The sequence below is a fragment of the Salvelinus namaycush genome, chromosome 19 (genome assembly GCF_016432855.1).
Source record: "Salvelinus namaycush isolate Seneca chromosome 19, SaNama_1.0, whole genome shotgun sequence".
Taxonomy (NCBI): domain Eukaryota; kingdom Metazoa; phylum Chordata; class Actinopteri; order Salmoniformes; family Salmonidae; genus Salvelinus; species Salvelinus namaycush.
The window spans coordinates 39,581,129-39,602,340 of NC_052325.1; the positions used below are offsets into that span (position 1 = coordinate 39,581,129).

Genomic DNA, 21,212 nt, shown 5'->3' on the forward strand with positions numbered 1-21,212 from the left:
CTGAAAGTGACAATGCAGTTAGCTTTATTGGAAATACTTCACTAAAGCTGACACGCAATTAACTCCGTAATGCTTTAGGAAGCCCGTTGCTATCCCGTTGTTATCAAAATGGAACATTTTTCCTTTTTCAAAGGATTCAATTATTATTGTTAATCTGAACAGTGGTGATAGCATGTCAATCTATAACAAGACCTTTGCAATGGGATTTTAGTACAGCCAGAGTTTAGTAGAGGTATCTCAAAGAAAGGAAGTTGACAGCTAAGCCCGGACAACTGAACAGAACAAATTAGCAAGGATTGTGCCGAACAGCTTTGTGTTCATTGTATACCTTTTTCGACACGGACTTGTTTTTAATATACTTCATGTGGGGAGACCCTCTTCCTCATTGTCATTCTCACTGAGCAATAATACAAGTGCATTCCTTATTACTACCACCTCCATTCACAATCTGCATTAATGGAAATGACTGACGGCTCGTATAATTACTCTCTCCCCTATTCTCCTTTAACCATTCCTCTTCCAGGAGCACTTCAAACAGGCCTTCCCTCTTCCACTGACCCATCAGGATCTGTTCAAGAGCCCGAAGAAAAAGAAAATGGCCGCCTCATCATCCTTGTCACTACCACCGCCCAAACTGTCTCCAGAGACCCTGAGCAGTCACACGCTCCCTTCTCCGCATACCAATAACTCCAACCTGTTCCTGGCCACCTCCTTCCTGGGCCCCCACCACAATGGGGTGATCCATAGCACGGTGCAGGATGCCCCCCTAGCCCTCATCACCAAGCCTCGCAGTATCAGTCAGAGCAGGAGCACCAACAACAAGTCTCTCCTGGCTGCCACCAGCCCGTCCTTCTCCATGCCTGTCAACCTGAGCACTGGGACCAAGGAGCACAGTTCCGGAGGCCTGGCCTCTACCTCACCGGGCCTGGCCCACAGAGCTGGGAAGAGCAAGGCCCAGCACAAGGCTCTCCACAAGGGTAAGGATCACCAGACCCATCTGGTGCACTCCCTGGTGGAGCTGTTCCGGGGCACAGAGTCAGACATCCTCGACAGCAAGGACTCGGACGACTCCGTAGAGGACGATGACGATGAAGATGATGACGACGATGAGGAGGATTCCGGCGACAGCCTATCAGGTTAGTCAGTTGAACACGTTAATGTAACGCAATGGGGGAACAGCACTTCATTCTGGTGTTTCTTTAAATGCTTCATCGCCTCGTCAGATACAGATTCAGTAGATACTCTGAAGAGTTTCCTTCAAGCGGCCTGTGGTTTTCAGAGTCTATGGCTTGCGTCACAAATGGCACAAAAGGAATAGGGTGCCATTTGGGATGCTGCCTATGTGTGGTTTGATGTGAGATTAATGTTAATTGAGATATGACTTATCAAGTCCTCCACTCCCACTGGTGTCCCCTGCAGAGTCTGAGAGTAATGTGGAGAGCGACTCGGACGGCTCTGAGGACAACGTGAAGGACCGCAACGAGACCACCACAGACCCGGAGGCAGAGAGGACCGCTCTGAAGCTCACCAAAGGCTCCTCTTCTCTACTCAACAACACCTCCTCCGGCCTCTCAGCCAGCTGCTCCCCTCTCAACCTCCAGGTCATCAAGCCAGCCGGTGGCCTGCCCACCCCAGCCATAGTGACCAGCTCTGGGGCCTTGGCCTACCACAGCACCCCCTCCTCCTCCTCCTCCACTCTCTGCTCCACTCCACCAGGTACCAATGGAAATCTCATCTCTGCTCTGCTCTCTAACCAGTGTACCACTCTCATGGTTTATGTCCCAAATGGCACCCTATTCTGGTCAAGGGTAGTGCACTATATATAGAGGATAGGGTGCCATTTGGGAGGACTTGGTCTTGGGCCTTGAAGCTGTTTGTTGGCAGTGCAGACTGTTATCTCCTTCCATTTGCTTAGTCAGATCACCCAGTCCAGTCCCGTTCAGGGGAAACAAGGCAGGTTTTTTCCCCAGCAGGAAAACATTGTTCAGCTAATCTCTCTCAGAGCAAAATAAGATCTCTGGTTAAAAGTGTTTGCGTCATTGTTTTGATGACACAGAGCAAGCATTTGAGGCTTTAGTTTACCCTGGCTGGCATATGTTTAACCTGTTATTGTAGCAGCTCAAAACACTGGGCTGGCTCAGACCACGTGACTACTGCAGTCTGAGGGCCCGTTCCAAATGGCACCCTATTCCCTATGTAGTGCAGTACTTTTAACCAGAGTCCTATGGGCCCGGTCAACAGTAGTACACTACATGGGAAATAGAGTTCCATTTGGGATGTAGCCTGAGTCTCTTTTTCCTAAATGCTGCAATCTTTTGAGTTTTCATTCCATTCCCAAAAATCATTCCTAGCTCTATTACTTGATATCTGTTTTGATATGGTCAGTTTGACAAGCAATTTTGTTTTAAAATTATATATAGTACCAGTCAAAAGTTTGGACACACCTACAGTACTCATTCCAGGGTTTTCTTACATTTTTACTATTTTCTACATTTTAGAATAATAGTAAAGACATCAAAACTATGAAATAACACATATGGAATCATGTAGTAACCAAAACAGTGTTAAACAACTCCAAATATATTTGAGATTTGAGATTCTTCAAAGTAGCCACCTTTTTCCTTGATGACAGCTGTGCACACTCTTGGCATTCTGTCAATCAGCTTCATGAGGTACAGTAGTCACCTGGAATGCAGTTCAATTAGCAGGTGTGCCTTGTTAATTTGTGGAATTTATTTCCTTAATGCATTTGAGCCTATCAGTTGTGACAAGGTAGGGGTGGTATACAGATGATAGCCCTATTTGGTAAAAGACCAAGTCCATATTATGGCATGAACAGCATAAATAAGCAAAGAGGAAAAAACAGTCTGTCATTACTTTAAGACATGAAGGTCAGTCAATCTACTCATTACAGGGTTTTTCTTTCATTTTTACTATTTTCTAAATTGTTGAATAATAGTGAAGACATCAAAACTACGAAATAACACACATGGAACCATGTAGTAACCCAAAAAGTGTTAAACAAATCAAAATGTATTTTTATATTATTGACTGACTATGACTTTTCAAATCACCCAGTAGTACTATCTGCAGAGTTAGCTCCAGGTAAATGTTGCAATTCCTGGACCTGTGACCAAAAAGCTACAGTTGAAGTCAGAAATTTACATACACTTAGGTTGGAGTCATTAAAACTTGTTTTTCAACCACTCCACAAATTTCTTGTTAACAAATTATAGTTTTGGGAAGTCGGTTAGGACAGCTACTTTGTGTGTGACACAAGTAATTTTTCTATCAATTGTTTACAGACAGATTATTTCACTTATAATTCACTGTATCACAATTCCAGTGGGTCAGAATTAGAGGTCGACCGATTAATCGGAATGGCCGATTTCAAGTTTTCATAACAATTGGAAATCGGTATTTTTGGACACCGATTTGGCAGTTTTTTTTGTTAGTTTTTTACACCTTTATTTAACTAGGCAAGTCAGTTAAGAACACATTCTTATTTTCAATGACGGCCTAGGAACGGTGGGTTAACTGCCACATTCAGGGGCAGAACGACAGATTTTTACCTTGTCAACTCGGGGGATTCAATCTTGCAACCTTACAGTTAACTAGTCCAACGCTCTAACCACCTGATTACATTGCACTCCACGAGGAGCCTGCCTGTTACGCGAATGCATTAGAAGCCAAGGTAAGTTGCTAGCTAGCATTAAACTTATCTTATAAAAAACAATCAATCAATCATAATCACTAGTTAACTACACATGGTTGATGATATTACTAGTTTATTTAGCGTGTCCTGCGTTGCATATAATCGATGCGGTGCGTATCGTTGCTCCAATGTGTACCTAACCATAAACATCAATGCCTATCTTAAAATCAATACACAGAAGTATATATTTTTAAACCTGCATATTTAGCTAAAAGAAATCCAGGTTAGCAGGCAAAATTAACCAGGTGAAATTGTGTCACTTCTCTTGCGTTCATTGCACGCAGAGTCAGTGTATATGCAACAGTTTGGGCTGCCTAATTTGCCAGAATTTTATGTAATTATGACATAACATTGAAGGTTGTGCAATGTAACAGGAATATTTAGACTTGGGGATGCCACCCGTTAGATAAAATACGGAACGGTTCCGTATTTCACTGAAAGAATAAACGTCTTGTTTTCGAGATGATAGTTTCCGGATTCGACCATATTAATGACCTAAGGCTCGTATTTCTGTGTGTTATGTTATAATTAAGTCTATGATTTGATAGAGAAGTCTGACTGAGCGATGGTAGGCACCAGCAGGCTCGTAAGCATTCATTCAAACAGCACTTTAGTGCGTTTTGCCAGCAGCTCTGCTGTTTATGACTTCAAGCCTATCAACTCCTGAGATGAGGCTGGTGTAACCGATGTGAAATGGCTAGCTAGTTAGCGGGGTGCGCGCTAATAGCGTTTCAAACGCTACTCGCTCTGAGACTTGGAGTAGTTGTTCCCCTTGCTCTGCAAGGGCCGCGGCTTTTGTGGAGCGATGGGTAACGCTGCTTCGAGGGTGGCTGCTGTCGTTGTGTTTCTGGTTCGAGCCCAGGTAGGAGCGAGGAGAGGGACGGAAGCTATACTGTTACACTGGCAATACTAAAGTGCCTATAAGAACATCCAATAGTCAAAGATGAATGAAATACAAATGGTATAGAGAGAAATAGTCCTATAATTCCTATAATAACTACAACCTAAAACTTCTTACCTGGGAATATTGAAGACTCATGTTAAAAGGAACCACCAGCTTTCATATGTTCTCATGTTCTGAGCAAGGAACTTAAACGTTAGCTTTCTTACATGGCACATATTGCACTTTTACTTTCTTCTCCAACACTTTGTTTTTGCATTATTTAAACCAAATTGAACATGTTTCATTATTTATTTGAGGCTAAATAGATTTTTATTGATGTATTATATTAAGTTAAAATAAGTGTTCATTCAGTATTGTTGTAATTGTCATTAAAAATCGGCCGATTTAATCGGTATCGGCTTTTTTGGTCCTCCAATAATCGGTATCGGCGTTGAAAAATCATAATCGGTCGACCTCTAGTCAGAAGATTACATACACTAAGTTGACTGTGCCTTTAAACAGCATGGAAAATTCCAGAAAATTGTCGTGGCTTTAGAAGCTTCTGATGGGCTAATTAACATCATTTGAGTCAATTGGAGGTGTACCTGTGGATGTATTTCGAGGCCTACTTTCAAACTCAGTGCCTCTTTGCTTGACATCATGGGAAAATTAAAAGAAATCAGCCAAGACTTCAGAAAAAGAATTGTAGACCTCCATAAGTCTGGTTCATCCTTGGGAGCAATTTCCAAACGCCTGAAGGTACCACGTTCATCTGTACAAACAACAGTACGTAAGTATGAACACCATGGGACCACTCAGTCGTCATACCGCTCAGGAAGGAGACGCGTTCTGTCTCCTAGAGATGAACGTATTTTGGTGCGAAAAGTGCAAATCAATCCCAGAACAACAGCAAAGGACCTTGTGAAGATGCTGGAGAAAACCTTTACAAAAGTATCTATATCCACAGTAAAACGAGTCCTATATCGACATAACCTGAAAGGCCGCTCAGCAAGGAAGAAGCCACTGCTCCAAAACCGCCATAAAAAAGCCAGACCACGGTTTGCAACTGCACATGGGGAAAAATATCATACTTTTTGGAGAAAAGTCCTCTGGTTTGGTGAAACAAAAATAGAACAGTTTGGCCATAATGACCATCGTTATGTTTGGAGGGAATAGGCGGAGGCTTACAAGCTGAAGAACACCATCCCAACCGTGAAGCACGGGGGTGGCAGCATCATGTTGTGGGGACTGGTGTACTTCACAAAATAGATGGCATCATGAGGATGGAAAATGATGTGGATATATTGAAGCAACATCTCAAGACATCAGTCAGGAAGTTAAAGCTTGGTCACAAATGGGTCTTCCAAATGGACAATGACCCCAAGCATACTTCTAAAGTTGTGTCAAAATGGCTTAAGGACAACAAAGTCAAGGTATTGGAGTGGCCATCACAAAACCCTGACCTCAATCCTGTACAAAATTTGTGGGCAGAACCTAAAAAAGCGTGTACGAGCGAGGAGGCCTACAAACATGACTCCGTTACACCAGCTCTGTCAGGAGGAATGGGCCAAAATTCACCCAACTTATTGTGGGAAGCTTGTGGAAGGCTACCCAAAACGTTTGACCTAAATTAAACAATTTAAAGGCAATGCTACCAAATACTAATTGAGTGTATGTAAACTTCTGACCCACTGGGAATGTGATGAAAGAAATAAAAGCTGAAGTAAATCATTCTCTCAACTTTTATTGACCTAAGACAGGGAATTTTTAATAGGATTAAATGTCAGGAATTGTGAAAAACTGAGTTTAAATGTATTTGGCTATGGTGTATGTAAACTTCTGACTTCAACTGTACATATGGCTAGTAACAAAATAAATTATCTAATGACTGTTTCTTTGCAGCAAAATCTGCAGAGCTGGGAAGGTTTATATCCCCCATATACTGTATATAACATTCTATTGTTTGCAAGAATTTTGCTTAATTTAAATAGAAACATCATACGTTTTGAATCCGACATTGTTTTGCGTATCAGTTCATAAACCATGTGCCGTTGGAATTGGTACCTCAAACTCTTCCCAACTATTTTGTAATCTATATGGCTCAGCTGTCAATTGTTTGGTCCTCAAATTAAACGGTTATACTTTTTTTATTTATCACAATTTTCTTTAACCAATTTTGGTCTTTAACGCAGGGCCGACAGACAAGTTCCTTCCTTTCCCCCCTTCCTCTTGCCTCTTCCATTTTTGCGGTAATGCTGCAGTTAGTTGGTTGTAAATTTGGGTAGAGCAGACATTTTAATCGTTTTTTTTATTTGTATTTTAATTTATGAATATATTGAGTTTAACCACAATATTTGTTGAATTATTTGTTCTGTCTTTTCTGGTGGATTAAACTGAAATTGCAACCAACTTTCTGTGGCTTGTTTTAAAAATAGAGATATTTTGGAGACTATTTCATTTTCAAATAACAAAGTGAGAGGTTGTAATCTGAATAAAGTGAAAAATGACATTCTTGAACATGGGGTGAGACTTTATTACTAATCTTCTAGAGAACCAGTTCGGATTTAAATATGACTTTTTGTATGCCCTGACGCCTTTGGGAGGTCTAATGCTTCAATATTTAATCATTTCTGCCCTCCAAATTTATATTCATTATATAAATAGGCCCTTTTAGGAATTTTTTATTGGAGTGAGATCATTTCTTTCTTTTGGGATATATATATACCGAGTATGTCCACATCACTGTCAGACCATTTTATTGGTAATGTAAAAGTTGTCTTTTTTAGTGATCCAATACATTATATAGTACACTTATCATCATTTGGTTGTAATCCAGAGAGGTTAGAAAAAGTGTCTAGATCCTCTCAGGCTGTTGAGGGATCCAAATGATGGATTTAAAAGAAAACATGAATCATCAGCGTACAATGAAACCTTTGTTTTTCAGCCCTGGATCCCCTTGATATTATTGTTGGATCTGATTTTAACAGCTAACATTTCTATGGCCATAATAAATAGATATTCCGATAGTGGACAACCTTGTTTTACTCCTCTTGACAGTTTAAAACTTGAAGTAGCCATTATTTACTATTTTACACCTAGGGTTACTATACATAACTTTAACCAGTTTAATAAGAGATTCCAAAATTGAAATATTCCAGGCTTTATATATAAACTCCAGTCGTACTTTATCAAAAGCCTTTTCAAAGTCAGCTATGAATACCAGGCCTGGTTTCCCAGATATTTCATAGTGTTCTATTGTTTCCAGTTCTTGTCTTATATTATCTCCAATGTATCGTCCATGTAAAAAACCTGTCTGATTAGGATGAATAATATCAAAATAAAAATATTCCATCCAGTTAGCTTTATTTTATATAATATATTACACTTGGTCTTTCTGATCCTCTATGGTACAGTTAATTTCTATCTAGCTGTACTGTTAGTCTTTCCATTTCCTTTGTTAATATGGACTCTTTTGACCTAAATTGCTTTTGTTTCAAAGATGAGTACTGCATTGCATGGCCTCTAAAAGCACATTTAAAGTGTCCCATACAATAAGGGGATCAATTTGACAAGCTATTAGTAATCCTGCATTGATGTGCCATTTTTAAAAGCAACAGTGGTTAAAAGGACCCTATGGTTTTTCCGTGGGGAATGTTTCTTTGTTTTATTCAATCGAACCTAACAGTCTGAAATGTTCTTGAAGGCCCCCTTGTATGGTGGGTAGAGTTTTCGAGACACTGTTTCCCCTTGGGCAACTGAATTGACGCAGGGTTTTCTTATTTTAGAGTAAGGGCACCTCTGGCAACACGACAGGGTTTCTGCATTTGCTCAGGTCACAGTGGATCTGTCCATTCTAATAAATCCCTTCTCTCTCCCAGGATCAGGGAAGAGAAGAAGAGTGACAGATGAGAGGGAGCTGCGGACACCTCTACAGTTTGGGTAAGCTATAACACAATCCACACTACTCTGACGGTCACTGGTACCATGTACTGTACAGTAGGTGGCGCAGTTAGTTTTGACACCATCCTAGTACGATATGATAGTGTACTGATTTCCTCTGTCCCTCGAACAACATGGATGGTGATAACTAAACGCGTCTCAAAGGAGCCAAATCATAGTGGATCCCCAATCCAGTGAGGTTCCTTTTTCCAGAGCAGTGATGAGACATTGTCAACAAGACAGTGGTTAGAGGAAGCATAGAAAACCACACCACATCCTCCCTCCCTCCAAAGCCAAGGCCTGATAGTAGGCAGTTGCCAGGAAATGAGGAGCTGGTTCAGGGATAGTTGTGGGTTAACTACATCCAGTCTCAATACAGACACAAACATTAGCAGCTCCAACACTGCCCTAGCATCCCCTCCTAATCCCAACACTGCCCCACCATCCTCTCCTAAACCCAGCACTGCCCCACCATCCCCTCCTAAACCCAGCACTGCCCCAGCATCCCTTCCTAAACCCAGCACTGCCCCAGCATCCCCTCCTAAACCCAGCACTGCCCCAGCATCCCCTCCTAAACCCAGCACTGCCCTAGCATCCCCTCCTAAACCCAGCACTGCCCTAGCATCCCCTCCTAAACCCAGCACTGCCCCAGCATCCCCTCCTAAACCCAGCACTGCCCTAGCATCCCCTCCTAAACCCAGCACTGCCCTAGCATCCCCTCCTAAACCCAGCACTGCCCCACCATCCCCTCCTAAACCCAGCACTGCCCCAGCATCCCCTCCTAAACCCAGCACTGCCCTAGCATCCCCTCCTAAACCCAGCACTGCCCTAGCATCCCCTCCTAAACCCAGCACTGCCCCAGCATCCCCTCCTAAACCCAGCACTGCCCTAGCATCCCCTCCTAAACCCAGCACTGCCCTAGCATCCCTTCCTAAACCCAGCACTGCCCTAGCATCCCCTCCTAAACCCAGCACTGCCACAGCATCCCTTCCTAAACCCAGCACTGCCCTAGCATCCCCTCCTAAACCCAGCACTGCCCCAGCATCCCCTCCTAAACCCAGCACTGCCCCAGCATCCCTTCCTAAACCCAGCACTGCCCCAGCATCCCCTCCTAAACCCAGCACTGCCCTAGCATCCCCTCCTAAACCCAGCACTGCCCTAGCATCCCCTCCTAAACCCAGCACTGCCCTAGCATCCCCTCCTAAACCCAGCACTGCCCCAGCATCCCTTCCTAAACCCAGCACTGCCCCACCATCCCCTCCTAAACCCAGCACTGCCCTAGCATCCCCTCCTAAACCCAGCACTGCCCTAGCATCCCCTCCTAAACCCAGCACTGCCCCAGCATCCCTTCCTAAACCCAGCACTGCCCTAGCATCCCCTCCTAAACCCAGCACTGCCCTAGCATCCCCTCCTAAACCCAGCACTGCCCCACCATCCCCTCCTAAACCCAGCACTGCCCTAGCATCCCCTCCTAAACCCAGCACTGCCCCAGCATCCCCTCCTAAACCCAGCACTGCCCCAGCATCCCCTCCTAAACCCAGCACTGCCCCAGCATCCCCTCCTAAACCCAGCACTGCCCTAGCATCCCTTCCTAAACCCAGCACTGCCCCAGCATCCCCTCCTAAACCCAGCACTGCCCTAGCATCCCCTCCTAAACCCAGCACTGCCCTAGCATCCCCTCCTAAACCCAGCACTGCCCTAGCATCCCCTCCTAAACCCAGCACTGCCCCACCATCCCCTCCTAAACCCAGCACTGCCCTAGCATCCCCTCCTAAACCCAGCACTGCCCTAGCATCCCCTCCTAAACCCAGCACTGCCCCACCATCCCCTCCTAAACCCAGCACTGCCCTAGCATCCCCTCCTAAACCCAGCACTGCCCCAGCATCCCCTCCTAAACCCAGCACTGCCCCAGCATCCCCTCCTAAACCCAGCACTGCCCCAGCATCCCCTCCTAAACCCAGCACTGCCCTAGCATCCCTTCCTAAACCCAGCACTGCCCCACCATCCCCTCCTAAACCCAGCACTGCCCCACCATCCCCTCCTAAACCCAGCACTGCCCTAGCATCCCTTCCTAAACCCAGCACTGCCCCACCATCCCCTCCTAAACCCAGCACTGCCCTAGCATCCCTTCCTAAACCCAGCACTGCCCTAGCATCCCTTCCTAAACCCAGCACTGCCCCAGCATCCCTTCCTAAACCCAGCACTGCCCCAGCATCCCTTCCTAAACCCAGCACTGCCCTAGCATCCCCTCCTAAACCCAGCACTGCCCCAGCATCCCTTCCTAAACCCAGCACTGCCCTAGCATCCCCTCCTAAACCCAGCACTGCCCTAGCATCCCCTCCTAAACCCAGCACTGCCCCAGCATCCCTTCCTAAACCCAGCACTGCCCCAGCATCCCCTCCTAAACCCAGCACTGCCCTAGCATCCCTTCCTAAACCCTATCAAATCCATCAAACACATGGTTTGATGCCATTCCATTTGTTCTGTTCCAGCCATTATTATGGCATCCCCTCAGCAGCCTCCACTGTGCACTATGTAGGGAGTAGGGTGCCATTTGGGACGTGTTCCCCAGGCCTTTTCTGTTAGGAGATGGCATCTTACCAGACACACTGAGAGAAGTGTGGTGTTCTGCCTGGCAGATGTCCATCCAGTAGAGTCTGATTACCTTTTGGAGTCATACAGGGCCATGCTGGCCATGCTGTACAGAGGCACAGCTGTAAGTGGGCTCGTTTAGATAGTTGACCTCAACAACATCTAGGTATCTGCTGAAGGATTGGCAGCAAGGGAAAGAGAGTCTAACAACTCTGGCTGACAGAGGATTATGTAAAATGAAAATATACTGTAAAAGGTGGTAGCGCAAAACAAATAACTGTTAAAGTTTCCATACATGGACCTTTCAAAGATACAATACATAGCTACAATACAGTCCAATTTATACAGCACTTGTCTCTCGTCTTTTACTGCCTAACAAAACTTGACGGTGTTGTACGTGATTGCAATGATTTATGGGTCCTGCACTGTATTGCCATCTCCGACCAATGAATGTGAGTGTGTTCCGGTGCATGGATTACTGAAACCTCCCTCCATGTTAGGTGGCAGAGAGAGACACGTATCCATAATGTGACAGGCCGTCTGCAGGGAGATGTGGCGTACTACGCTCCGTGTGGGAAGAAGATCCGGCAGTACCCTGATGTCATGAAGGTAAGACCTTCCCTCACAGGGCACGAACTTCCTCTCTACTATACCGGTCTTTTCTCTCTTCTATCCATCCTTATAGGTGTATCATTTAATACATATCAAATACAATTTAAAGTATTTAAAATATGCATTTTATTAAATACAATTTGTTATTTAATAATATATTCATTATTGAGTAGTTTTCTCTTTTTTTTTTACACTTTTCATTTTGTTCAGGAAACATAATTTACATCCAAAACCATTTGAAGTTGCTGTAACTTAACACTGATCGTCTGTCTCACCAAGGCCTCATTTATGTTCTTCTTTGTAGTATCTGTCCAGAAATGGAATAAGTGACATCACACGCGATAATTTTAGCTTCAGTGCAAAAATAAGGGTTGGCGACTTCTATGAAGCCAGAGAAGGACCCCAGGTGACTGTTTAATCTATCTATTGACCGTTTTCTCTCCACCCACAGAGCAGGGTCACCCGTAGCCTAAAGTACTGTATGTCATGTGTCAACGTTACATTCACAGGAAGTTCTATTGCTCTCTTGTCATATCAAGGCCAAGTGCACAAAGTAATAGCTAGTTAAAGGAATAGTCCACTCAGACACTATCTTTTAGTATTCTGTTCATTTAGTCCACTGTTAATACAATCCCCAAATGTTTTGCTTGTCAGCAGTCAAGTTTGCAAGATAGAGCACATGTAACAACAACGGAGTAAGAAGAACTCCACGATGTATGAATTGAAGCTTGAAAATGGTTTCTTTAGTCAAGGGGAAGATGTGTGTGTGTGTGTGTGTGTGTGTGTGTGTGTGTGTGTGTGTATATTATATATATCAAGTATTGTCATATTGAAGGTTCTAACTGGCTGTACCCCTCTCCTCTCTCTCCCCTCTCCCCCCTCTCCTCTGTCTCGTCTCTCCCCTCTCCCCCCTCTCCTCTGTCTCGTCTCTCCTCTGTCTCTCCTCTCTCCTGCCGAAGGGTTTGCAGTGGAGCTTGTTGACCGAGGAGGAGGTGATTCCTCGGATCCTGGCCATGGAGGGGAGGCGCGGGCGTCCCCCCAACCCTGAGCACCAGAGGACGGGTGACGAGAGCCCCCGGTCCAGGCGCAGAAAGGGCCGACGCCCCAACGTCGGCAAGGCCGACTTCCCAGGCGCTACTGACGCCAAACTTCTACGCAAACTGGAAGCTCAAGGTGGGTTCAGTTCTTGCGAAAATCACGGAGGTTTCTGTAAAGCTTCTGTAACCTATAGAACTATGAATGCAAAAAAATCTCTCCTTTTGTTGCAGAGATGGCTCGGCAGGCAGCCCAGATCAAGATGATGAGGAAACTTGAACAGCAGGCCATGGCACGAGCAGCCAAGGAAGCCAGGAAACAACAAGGTACAGTACGCTAGTGTTGTTGTTCTGTGAATGCTGCTCTTGTGACAAAGCCATCCTGTTCTCTACCATAACACAGCAAGTACACTATAACCCACACAGTACAACCCTAATCTCAATGTTTTCTGTCTCTCTCGCTCTCTCTCTTGCTCTCTCTCTCGCTCTCAGCAATCATGGCTGCTGAGGAGAAGCGGAAACAGAAGGAGCGAGTGAAGATTTTAAAGCAGCAGGTAGGGAGTTGCCATTGTCATGTAATTTACAAAAGCTCAATTTTCGAATGCATCTGTTCACAAGGTGTTTTCGATTGGAAGGCTTCAAACACACATGACATTCAGGAGTGTTTTCTTCCAGGGTGAAAAGATCTCAAGCAGAGTTAAATGCTTTGAAATCTTCTTTAAAGGGAAGATGCTAACCTTCAAGATGCTATACTGTCTTAATCTCCATAAAACTACTTATACAGCCCCCCTGTTCTAACATGCATGACTATAGATTTAATTCATTTGATCTCCCCCATCTTTTTACCAGGAGAAGATCAAGCGCATTCAGCAAATTCAAATGGAGAAGGAGCTCCGAGCGCAGCAGATTCTAGAGGTTGGTCCAAAGCGTTTTTACAGAAAAAATCATTTTTGCTGTTGGTAGGACTTTTCTAAATCAACCAATGGCTTTTTCTAAATTATGTGGTTGCACTTTTTCCAGTTATGTCTCCTATTACATGCTTAATTGGATTTTCACAAAGTGCCATTGAATAATAAAATCTCCTCAGACCGTGATGGGATTCAACACAAAATACCATCTATAAGACAATAGTCTCTAACAGTTTAGGACGAGGAGGAGAAACAGCTATTTTCCATGCACCGCGCTAATAGAAGCACCAAAGTATTTTAGCTTTACTAAATCAAATTTCAGTTGACACGGTTGGCAAGTCTCTCTTAACAGGATTCCTCTCTGCTTGTAATTACATAGTGAAATTTGGCTTAATTTATTCCGACTGGCTGCTGGTATTTTATAAGCACTAAAACAAGTTTGTCTTTTTAGTGTTAATGGAAGGAATTAATTATCTCATTGCACAAGATTACAATATTTTATGCTTGACATTGCCAGCAAGTGTATGCTGTGAGTGGGACTAGTTTTATTCAATATCTGAAAATCATGTAAAATATCATTTCTGGAGGAATTTTAGGATACATGGGAAATATACCATCCCCTTTCTGCTCTGAATTGAGCACTTCTGTCTATGTTGGACATATAGTTACCTCACTGCCTTGATAGTGTTAGTTAGTGTAGTTAGTAGAACCAAAACAATCTAGATTTTATGTGTCTACCCCTGCATGTTTGTTATTTGTGAAAATTGTCTTGATTTTAGTTCATCAAACAATGAAACATTATAGCCCTTCTACCTGACAGGAAATCACAATTAGCTTCTCGTAGGAACAAGCGCTAAGCCTAATCATACACGAGCTCAAAAGGATTTGTCTGTGTATTTCTGTCTGCCTACTGTATTTATATACTGCCAATCGACGTATAGTACATGTGCTGTTGCACGAAGTGTTGAAGCTGTCAAGGTTGTTTTGTTGCATGACCTGTAGACCTGTTTTGCACGCACAGACTAAAAGGAAAAAGACGGAAGAAGCGGCAAATGCCAAAATAATGGAGGCTGAGAAACGAAACAAGGTTAGTTTAGATGTCCTGTTAAAAGAATCAACCATTAATTTGTGGCCCACTCCTCCTCCCACTGTTTGCCTCGAGTCATACAACCTCTCTCCTCCCGATTCCCAATCTCCTCCTCGCACCTCATTGCCTCCAAGGGACTGCTTCTCCGGGTTTAGGGAAATCTCCTTGACACCCAGAGCAGACCTTTTCCATGTTAATCAGTGTCATAAAGGACAGTGCATTCTGTCTCTGCTTCCTGCGCGTGTCTAGAAACGGCTATGGCATTTCCATTTCACGTTAGATCCAACCTGCCCGGGCTCTTTATGCCCGTCTGTCAATCAGATTAGTGAGGGATTTGAACTTCCTGTCGAAATAAATCAGAGAAACCTCATCCGTTTGTCAGCTGCTTTTTTTTATTTTTTTTTATGATGGAAATGAGGGGTATGTTTGGATTTTCAATGTTGTTTATCTTTTCCCCTTTAAAGGAGAAGGAGATGAGAAGGCAGCAGGCAGTCATTTTGAAGCACCAGGTAGGCATCGCTCTCCTGCACCACATGATGCCCAAAGCCCATTTCCACTTTCAATTCTACTGGAATCTTTTTAGAAAAAGGTCATTTTTTCCTATATAACTATTTGACAGTTCACTGTTCAATTCTCCATATCGCTTTGTTAATTTCAGTTTTGATGACCCTAGCTTGTCACTCTTCCTGGGTTGGGGGGGTGGGCTTCTTATATGAACTTGGTTTAACTTGGTTTATATGAGCCTGTGATTTCTGTTTCGTAATACTTTGCCAACTCTTTCTCCCAGGAGTTGGAGAGGCATAGACTAGATATGGTATGGGTATGTTTATTTTTGTACATCTAACACCGCATCGTGATATTGGTTGTGATATGGTTGTCATAGCAATGCATACAGTGTAGCGCCGGCTGCCATCATACTGCATTCTTCTGCATGGCTTTTGAGCAAAGTGCGTTGCGTATGTCTTGCTCTGTTGGCTCAAAAATACGGATATCTGTGCAAATAGTCAAGACTTTCTTGATTCTTTCAGATTTACATTAAGGGGAGCCATGCACACTCACTCTCATTGTCCTAAAGACTTGACATCCAGTGTTTTTGTTTTCCATTGAATGGAAATGCTTGAAATACAGTCGTAAAAGTCAATGTAGTGTATGTTGCAATTTTCCATTTTGCCACCTGACCAAACAGACCCGTCCATCGCTGGCTTTTCTCCTGCTTGTTGACATCAGTTTAAATCACCAACCTCACGAAACCATTCTCATTCATCGTTTTGTTGTTCCATATTTGAGATTTCAGTTCTGCCTTTGCACACAAACCTACTTATCATAGGTTACAGTAGGCTAAAGAGAGGGAATATAGCATTGCTTTAAACCCATGTCATACTGAACAGGAGTGCCCTCAGTACGTGCCTAAGACAAATTCCTTACTACAAGGCCTCCAATTCAATCTCCAATTGAATCCATGACTGTATTTGTGAGAGGTAACTTGCTTTCGGTATTATCTTATTTGCATTCTGATATAAGAAGGTATTTTGTTTAGCTTCTCACCAGTCAATAAAGAATGACAAACCATAGCAACTTTATAACACAGTATAATACAATGCTGCCTGTTTCGTTCTTAGACGCGATGGTAGAATTACCGGCACTTTCTATTGCCAGCATACTCAAACGCATTCAAGCCGACTCTAACTTCAAGCTTACGCTTTCTGTTGATACCGCCCTCATACCCGTTGCTCTACCCTTTTTTAGCTTTTTGGTTGTTATTATATTGCCCTCTAAACCGCCGCTGTAATGTTTACAACGATGGCCGTACTTATATCTGTTGTCTGTGTCCTACTATACATATCATCATGGTAAGCTGTTGTGTTTGATGTCTATATGAAGTGTCCCTCTGTGTTGAGGCTGTGTGTGTGTGCGTGTGTGCGTGCGTGTGCGCGCGTGTGTGTGTTCTGTCAGGAGAGGGAGAGGCGGAGGCAGCACATGATGCTGATGAAGACCATGGACGCCCGTAAGAAAGCAGAGGTGCGTGATTCCCAACTCGACCACTTCTCCGTCAAGTTGTTACAGCAGGTTTATGGTTACTGCCTCCTCTCCACATTTCCTCCTTAAACTCATCTTTTGAACTATATGGTGTGTGAATAAATGCGAGAATCGGGCCCCAAGAAATCTGCTGTGAAAGTGCGGCAGTTTATAAAGCAAGGGAAGGCCTAGTGTTGGGCTGAATTGTAATGGCATAATCCCTAACACGATTGTCTGCAACGGTGCCAATAGCATGCACTGTTAACTTGGTCTGTAATTTGGACCTTAGGAGCGGGAGCGCTTAAAGCAGGAGAAGAAGGATGAGAAGCGGTTAAACAAGGAGCGGAAATTGGAGCTTAGAAGACTGGAACTGGAAATTGCCAAGGAGCTGAAGAAGCCAAATGAAGACATGTGCTTAGCAGATCACAAGGTATTCACTACTCATAGGCGATCACAATTTAGTTCCCCAGCTGAAAGGGAGATCTGGGGAAGAATTTGTATTAAGACTTTGATATCATACCCAGAAATTGCTCATGTTGCCCACATTTAATCACACACTTGTCTGTTATTTGAATATGTATGTTGATCGTCTAATGGATTACACCAGTGCTTTTAAAGCATAAAATACATGTATGCATGGCTTTGCCTCTGGCTACATCTCTGCTACAAGCATAATTTTACTTATGACGTTACAGGATAATCCATATTGGATTACACGAAGGTGACTTGAGCACAGCCAGGTTAGAATACTGCCATCAAGTGGCTGCTAGTGTCATGACACTGACTAGAGGATTTCGGAGTGGTGCTGCCTTCCGGATTTCCACCAGACAGACAGAACACTGAACCCCCTGGATAACCAGCTCCAGGAGGATCCATTTTCTACTCTACTGTATATCACACATCACGTCAACACCCTCTCTCCATAGGGCTCTCACTAAACCTTACGCCATACGAGTCGAGCGCAATTTGCAGCATTGAAAAGCATTAGCTTTTCTTTTTTTCTTAAGTCAGTAGCCTTGAACAAGCCTTAGCTTGTGTGAGCCAGAATGTGTCCTGGAGCAGGAGACGATCTCCTGTTTCTGTAGCGTGAGGCAGCTTGATGTACAAATACACCCCCTGGACAGGATACTAGTTCATCACAGGGCCTTAACCCCAATCTCCTTAATGCTGAGACGCATCAGGTCCCATTTTAACAGTCTTTGGTATGACTCGGCCAGGGATTGAACTCCCAACCTTCCAATATCCCTCTAACCACAAGGTCACAGAGTTGGTTTTGTCTCAAGAATTTTCTGTAAAATGGCACTCTTCACTACTTTTGACATTTTGAAATAACAACCGGTGCACTTCACACTACCGTAGTTAGATGTAAGTATGTGTCATTTTAATATTTTCCCAGCTTCTCCCGGAATTATCCCGTATTCCCGGCCTGTTTCTACCGGGAAGCAGCTTCTCTGACTGCCTGATGGTGATGCAGTTCCTGCGGAGCTTTGGGAAGGTGCTGGGCTTTGACGTGAACGCCCATGTTCCCAACCTGAGTGTGCTGCAGGAGGGCCTGCTCAACCTGGGAGACAGCATGGGACAGGTCCAGGACCTGCTGGTACGCATGCTCTCTGCTGTGGTGTGTGACCCAGGACTGCCCCCAGGACACCGGGTGAGAGCAATCACAGCATAGACATATACACACACATTCTTATCGCACATTCAGACACACTGAAAGGCACATCCACGCAGCAGCTGTACAGTATCTGTCTTCATACGCGGTGCTGTGTTCAGTAACCACAGCTCAGTGGGCTCACAACACTGCAGAACTAAAGACGAGAAGCCCTACTCTAATCAGAACACACAAGTGGGGCATTATCAATATCTCTGGCTCTGTGAGGCTAAATGAAGGGGCTTATCTGTTTCAGAGGGTATCAGTGTTTGTAGCTCTTAATACAGCTTCCACAGTTAGAACCCCCAAATGTAGAATTCATTCCCAAAGCAATTTCTCTCTCTGCTAATCTACAGGGCTTAGTCACGCTTTTATGTGGCTTGCCATGATTTCTTCAAGGAACCCAGCTGACTGTCGCCTATTATGGAGCCTCGGTCGACATTTAGGGAAAATGTATCCCTGAAAAGAGAAGCCCTCTAACTGTGCCAGGGGCTGGTCTAGTAGTAGTACAGCGGTTCGATCCCCCGTTCCGCCGCTCACCATCTCTGCAGTATCCCTCTCTCTGATATCTACATATCTATCCTAAACCTGTCAATCAAACTTGAAAATACCTCAGAAAATATATTTCACTGCCTTGCGCCCCCCCCCCCCCCCACACACACAGACCAAGACAGCCCTGGGGGACCACCTGGCTAACGTGGGCATTAACCAGGACAACGTGTCGGAGGCGCTTCAGATCTACATGGAGGCTCACCGTGACGAGACCGAGCTGCAGACCGAGCTGGGGGAGGTTACCGCCAGTCTGAAGACCAAGGCCTTCCAAGCCCACACACCCACACAGAAGGCCTCCGTCCTGGCCTTCCTTGTCAACGAGCTGTCCTGCAGTAAGAGTGTGGTCAGGTGAGAGTACACCGAACGCTAGTCACAGCAGTCTGGCCTGCTATCTTGATCACGACACTGATCAGTTCTGTTATTTAGACAAATGATGAAATGACAAGTTAAATCAAGTGCTTTAGGCTTGAATGTGGGGAACTCATTTGTTGATTATGTTGTTCAGGGTCCATACGAAAATAATTAGGTTATTCTGACCACAGATTTATTAAATGGATTGATGCATGTTTTGCTCGATCTTTTGAATTTTTATTTTTATTTTTGCTGGTTTTGCTGCATGTAGTCCTGTTTTATTCATTGGGACTTGCATTTTTAATGTTCTACTACCAATATCAAAAGAAAGAGCTGTGTTGTCATGGATCGTTTCATTGTGTTGCGTCAAACCTGAAACCCTTTTCAAGTGACTGCCTGTATCGGAGTTAAACGCATGTGACAGAAGTTGCAATGCTTTGAAATACAGCCCTGTTGCTCAAGTAAAACTGCAACCAAAGCCTTACCTCACCTCTGCTCACTTTGGAAAGTTATTAATATTAGCATGATTTTAATCATGGCTGACTTGACTGAAATCGGTGCTTCTTCACAGCGAGATCGACAAGAACATCGATCACATGACCAACCTGAGAAGGGACAAGTGGGTGATCGAGGGCACGCTTCGCAAGTGAGTACCCGCGTCATCTCAAGGAGCGCTCAACAGAGGGCTGTGTTTACATGCAATAATGGACCTGTATTAACTAATGGGATACAATGGTGTACAGTGAAGAGTAAAAACAATTGAAATTTTTTGTAAAGTTTTTTTGTAAAGTGTATTATGACAAACTTTTCAATAGATTTTGATTTGAATGTGTTCCGTCCTTTAAGCTTTTCAAATGTTTTTATACAGTAGCTTAGGAAAACATTTGGCGCACACACCCTCCTGCTTGTTGTCTTGTTCCAGGCTGAGGACCATCCATGCCAAGAAGACGGGGAAGAGGGACAGCAGTATGGGAGGAGAGGAGACACAGTCTCTGGGTACACCCAACCCCGGGCGCAAGCGCAAGAGGAAAGGAGGGGACAGCGAGGAGGACGAGGATGATGACGAAGATAGCGAGGACCAGGGGGATGAAGATGATGACGAGGAGGAGGAGGAGAGAGGGAAGAAAGGGAAGAAAGTGGAAACCTGCGAGGAGGAGGTTGGTTCCGTCACCTTTCCACAGGACCTATCCGCTGACCCAAATGACAATGGCTGTGTCCGAAATTGCACCCTATTCCCCATGGGCCCCGGCTAATAGTCGTGCACTACGTAGGCAATATGGTGCCATTTGGGACACCGCGTAAGTCACTGTTTGTGTGTTGTAAATGTCAGCCACCCCTCTGGAGTCGATTGAATGTGATCTTTCCATCCAGGATGACGGGGACCAGACAGCCAGTGTAGAGGAGCTGGAGAAACAGATCGACAAATTAACCAAGGTAAAGGGATTTTGATAACCAATGGGATCAGAGGGATGTTTTTTTTTTTTTTACGAGGGTCAGTTTCCGGGCAGAACAGGCCTCCGCGTTTTGATACACTTTGTGCTTTCTCTCTAGCAACAGAGTCAGATCAGACGGAAGCTGTTTGAGTCGTCCCACTCGTTGCGCTCCATGATGTTCGGCCAGGACCGCTACAAGCGCCGTTACTGGGTGCTGCCACAGTGCGGGGGCATCTTTGTGGAGGGCATGGAGACTGGAAAAGGTAACACTCAAAACACTGGCATAAGATACGGGCACCGCACTTGTTTTCTCACTGTTGCGACATTATAGTTCAGGCTAACAGTTAAGCTTCTTTTTTCTGTGACCTGCCTTCAGATTTCTTAAGTCTAGTCAGGAAGCACATGGCCATGTAAATGCACTATGTAGGGATCTGGTTTA

The 21,212-nt window shown here is 44.4% G+C and overlaps 1 protein-coding gene across 1 annotated transcript in view; it reads left to right on the forward strand.

Annotated features, from left to right (window-relative positions):
- LOC120064019 (bromodomain adjacent to zinc finger domain protein 2B-like) overlaps positions 1-21,212 on the forward strand; it is a 31,232-nt gene that overhangs the window by 995 nt on the left and 9,025 nt on the right. The window contains exons 2-21 of the mRNA XM_039014330.1: positions 524-1,136; positions 1,420-1,716; positions 8,477-8,537; positions 11,630-11,738; positions 12,046-12,147; positions 12,701-12,914; positions 13,010-13,102; positions 13,268-13,329; positions 13,625-13,690; positions 14,705-14,770; positions 15,235-15,279; positions 15,558-15,584; positions 16,724-16,789; positions 17,076-17,216; positions 18,183-18,437; positions 19,102-19,337; positions 19,912-19,986; positions 20,263-20,497; positions 20,712-20,774; positions 20,892-21,036. Of these exons, the coding sequence (XP_038870258.1) occupies positions 524-1,136; positions 1,420-1,716; positions 8,477-8,537; positions 11,630-11,738; positions 12,046-12,147; positions 12,701-12,914; positions 13,010-13,102; positions 13,268-13,329; positions 13,625-13,690; positions 14,705-14,770; positions 15,235-15,279; positions 15,558-15,584; positions 16,724-16,789; positions 17,076-17,216; positions 18,183-18,437; positions 19,102-19,337; positions 19,912-19,986; positions 20,263-20,497; positions 20,712-20,774; positions 20,892-21,036 (2,971 nt within the window). The remainder of the gene's footprint in view (positions 1-523; positions 1,137-1,419; positions 1,717-8,476; positions 8,538-11,629; positions 11,739-12,045; positions 12,148-12,700; positions 12,915-13,009; positions 13,103-13,267; positions 13,330-13,624; positions 13,691-14,704; positions 14,771-15,234; positions 15,280-15,557; positions 15,585-16,723; positions 16,790-17,075; positions 17,217-18,182; positions 18,438-19,101; positions 19,338-19,911; positions 19,987-20,262; positions 20,498-20,711; positions 20,775-20,891; positions 21,037-21,212) is intronic.